Source organism: Acyrthosiphon pisum, chromosome A3 (genome assembly GCF_005508785.2).
Source record: "Acyrthosiphon pisum isolate AL4f chromosome A3, pea_aphid_22Mar2018_4r6ur, whole genome shotgun sequence".
In the NCBI taxonomy this organism is placed as follows: Eukaryota; Metazoa; Arthropoda; class Insecta; order Hemiptera; family Aphididae; genus Acyrthosiphon; species Acyrthosiphon pisum.
This window is the reverse complement of record NC_042496.1, coordinates 2,636,561-2,640,321: the sequence shown is the minus strand read 5'-3', so window position 1 is coordinate 2,640,321 and position 3,761 is coordinate 2,636,561. Positions and strand designations below refer to the sequence as shown.

Sequence of the window (3,761 nt, the reverse complement as noted above, 5' to 3'; positions counted from 1 at the left end):
GGAGGGGGGATTAGGGAAACATATGAGGATATTCCGATCTTCGATTAACGATAAAAATTTAAAATACTACGTTAAAGATCCATAAGCCAATTCTTGACTTATCGTTTTATTATTATATTGTTAAAAATAACAGTAAGTAATAATAATTTATATAAAAAAAATGAATAGTTTTAAATTTAAACTATTCCTATTTGGTGAATATTTTATTTTGCAAAAAACCAATGTGTAGACCCGAGTGGGCCCCTCAACATAAACATAGACGGGGGCCCACAGGGAAAATCCCTTTTTCCCTATGGGCCTATCCACCCCTGTGTGTATCTCTTACAAACATATAACATAGCAAAAATTGTTCGGAAGCATCAATTTATTTTATGTCTTTAATATTAGAGTGAATTGACATTTATAAAACTTTAAGGTAAGAACATAATCTGTGTTTGTACATTGGTTTTTTTTTGTGCCTTTTGTATACCCTAGATTGAAGTTTAAAAAATCCTTATAACTCGTTTAAAAATTAAAATATTGTACAAAAAAATAGTGTCCAAATGCAGATGATACTCTTACCTTTTAGTTTTTCAATTGGTTAATCTACTCTAATAATATTAAGGGTATTTTATAATTGGATTCTCATGAATTTAGACCAATTATCAGGCAAAAAATAAACATACTTCTAATACACGAATTAGAAAAATAATTTGAGTTTTTCCCACAAAACATAGAAAAAGTTAGCCCTCTTTTTTATGTTTTGTAGGAAAAACTTTTTAATTTTTTTGTTTTGTTAACACTTTAAAGTACCAATAAGGTATTATTATTATTTATCATCAGTTTTTTCCCAAATACACCCATATAATATGATGCAAGACAAATAATATAATTTATTAAACATTGTTCTTCAAATATGTACTGTAATAAAAATTAAATTATAAATAATTTTTTTTTAGATACTTATTATACATAATGGTTCTTTTACCAAATTTCACAAATTAATTTGTTCATCCAAACTTTAAATACATATAAAATCAACTAATTATTAAAAATTCAATTTTTATTAATGAGAAATCTTTGGAAACAATTCTACCGTTAAAAGTTAACAATGTACGTTGTGGTTATCATTCATAAAAGTAAAAACTAACAATAAAAATGTTGTTTTGTAATGCTTCACATTATGTTTTCATCATAGACTAGGTACATGTATTGTCTACATCAGGGGTGACCAAACTTTTTTCAGCAGAGACCTACTAAAAATATAGTTAATCTCTGAGGATCATCTTCCATAAAACATTTTTTTTTATTATTATTAATTTTCGTGCGTGTGACCTAAAAATAAATTCTAACATGATCGAGTTTGAAATTGTGCGTGATCGACCAGTCGATTGCGATTGACTGTTTGGCCATCCCTGGTCTACATCATATGAATCTATCAATAAATATTAATTGATCTTTTATTTTTTGGTTTAACACCTATAAATTCTGAAATAAAAATTAAACATATTTTTGTCAGTTGTCTGTATGTATGTAAATAATTTAAAAAAAATAATTTATTGACTTAATTTTTTTTTTAGCTATTCTTCATTATAGAACATTCCGCAGTTTAAAAAAACGAGATTTGAAAAATCATCATGCAATTATTCATGGTTTTATAATTGTTCTTGTATTACTTGCTGGTTGGGCTTCTTTTGCTTCTCATATGTATAGTAATCCTCCTATTCCAGATTTGTATAGTTTACACAGTTGGTTGGGTGTTGTTACAATTTCAATGTTTCTCTCTCAGGTTAGTTAAGTTTTAATCATTTTATATATTATAAATTTGCTTAATATTCAAATTTTTAAATATGTTAATTTATCATTCGTTTATGTTATATTAATATTTTAGTTTGTAAGTGGATTTGTGTCCTTCTTGTTTCCTGGAATAGCTGCCCAATATAAAGAAGCTGTAATGCCTTATCACATTTTCTTTGGAATTTTCAATTTTGTATTGGCAATTGCTACTTCAGTCCTTGGATTCAGTGAAAAATTATTTTTCGTTTTGTATGTATTCAAATGATAAATATGTAAATGACTTATTATTAATTATTAATCTTTTGTTTAATAGGGAAGACAAATATAAAACTTATCCAAAAGAAGGATTGTTTGGCAATTTTATCGGCTTACTATGTATTTTTTATGGTGGATTAGTAGTGTTCATGGTAACAAAACCAGAATTTAAGAGACAACCTAAACCTGAAGACGGTGTGCTGCTAACTGGAGCTTTAGAATAACTGATATATTTGGAATATCTATATTTATTTAGTAACTTGTAAAAACATAATTTATTTGCAAAATTAACGGGAATATTTTATTTTTCCATGACCTATGCTCTATTATTAAGTAAATCTAATTTTGATATTTTTTAATTATATTTTGTAAATTTTGTGTTAAAAAATTTTTTTTCAAACATTTGTTCAACACATAATTTTACTGAGGCATTTTTTATTTTTATTTTTTATTATACAAATAATAATTTTTTAATATTCTAAGTTTTCTCAGGGCCGGCTTAAGCAAAAATAGGGCACTAACCAAAATCAAATTTTGCCTCCTCTAAAATAATAATATTATCAATGTTTTTAAAATGCGCTTTTTACTAAAGTGCCGCCCTAGGCCAGGTCTAAGTTTTCTTACAACAACTATTTACACAATTATTTTTTTTTTTCATTAAAATATACTTGAAGAATTTACTGAAAGTTATTTTTGTTATTTACAAATCAGTGTGGAACTATGAAATTCCATTGAATAATTTAAACTATTAATAATATCACTGTCTATTGTTTTTTAATTTATCACTGTAATTTTTCTTTCTTACTCAACAAACTTGTTGATTATCCATTTTATTATTTTAAATTCTGAGCGGAGCGAGGAAACTATTAGTTTTACAATGGTGTTTATTTTTTTTTTTTATATATATATCCTGTATACAAAATTTCTACCAGAAGGAGTGCTTCGATTTCAACATATAGTACCTTATCTTTTAGCAAATTGGATTAAGATGGTACTTTAAAGAGGTCATTTTTTGATTTTCTCACAGAAAAAACCACCAAAAAATTACAAAATAAAACGCTAAAAATAGGATTTTAATTTATAATGCTTTGTTTATCACCATAAAAACAAATAAAAAATTATAATATAATATTAATTCAACTTATATGATAAAATAAATAATAACAATATAAAATATCCAGACTGACAAACCATCTCCGCTCAGAATCATTTTTCTTATGCAATGATATTATATCATTGAATTCAAGTCTAATACAATCCATTATACAATTACCCACTTGTAATCTACTGTACAGCAGAGTGACATCCACTTACCTGCTTTTTTTTTTTAAATTGGTAATACCCAATACAAAAAGTATGCATCAATTATAATAATCAAACAATTGCAAATAAAAATAATACAATTAAAACTATTGTATAACAGTTTTATTTAGAATTATATTTTAAAAGACTGATACCTATTGGAAAGATACAACATATTAAAAAGTGGTTGGTTATAATTTATGAGAATAGTTTAGGGAGCACTCTGGTGTATTGGTGTAATAAATGGGGGGGTGGTAAAATTATCATGATTCGAAGCAACTCTACGATTAATTTTACATATGGATTTGAGTTCATCAACAACCGCCCGACCTGGCTGTTTTATAAAATAAAAATTACTAGTTAATTTATCAGTCATGGAACTTAATCCCAATTTATTGTAATTTTAAAGAGATTTTAATATAAAAAGA

General features: G+C 25.9%; 1 protein-coding gene across 6 annotated transcripts in view; it reads left to right on the top strand.

The window, feature by feature from the left end:
• Positions 1-2,791, top strand: part of LOC100158780 (cytochrome b reductase 1-like) — an 8,763-nt gene extending 5,972 nt beyond the window's left edge. For 3 of the 6 annotated variants that reach the window (XM_008181731.3, XM_008181730.3, XM_016801939.2), the window contains 3 exons: positions 1,560-1,768; positions 1,871-2,025; positions 2,090-2,791. In XM_008181731.3, coding sequence (XP_008179953.1) covers positions 1,560-1,768; positions 1,871-2,025; positions 2,090-2,255 — 530 coding nt within the window. In that variant the 3' untranslated portion in view covers positions 2,256-2,791. The remainder of the gene's footprint in view (positions 1-1,559; positions 1,769-1,870; positions 2,026-2,089) is intronic. The other 3 variants (XM_008181733.3, XM_008181729.2, NM_001161902.2) reach the window with 2 other exon arrangements.
• Positions 2,792-3,761: the final 970 nt, after the last annotated feature.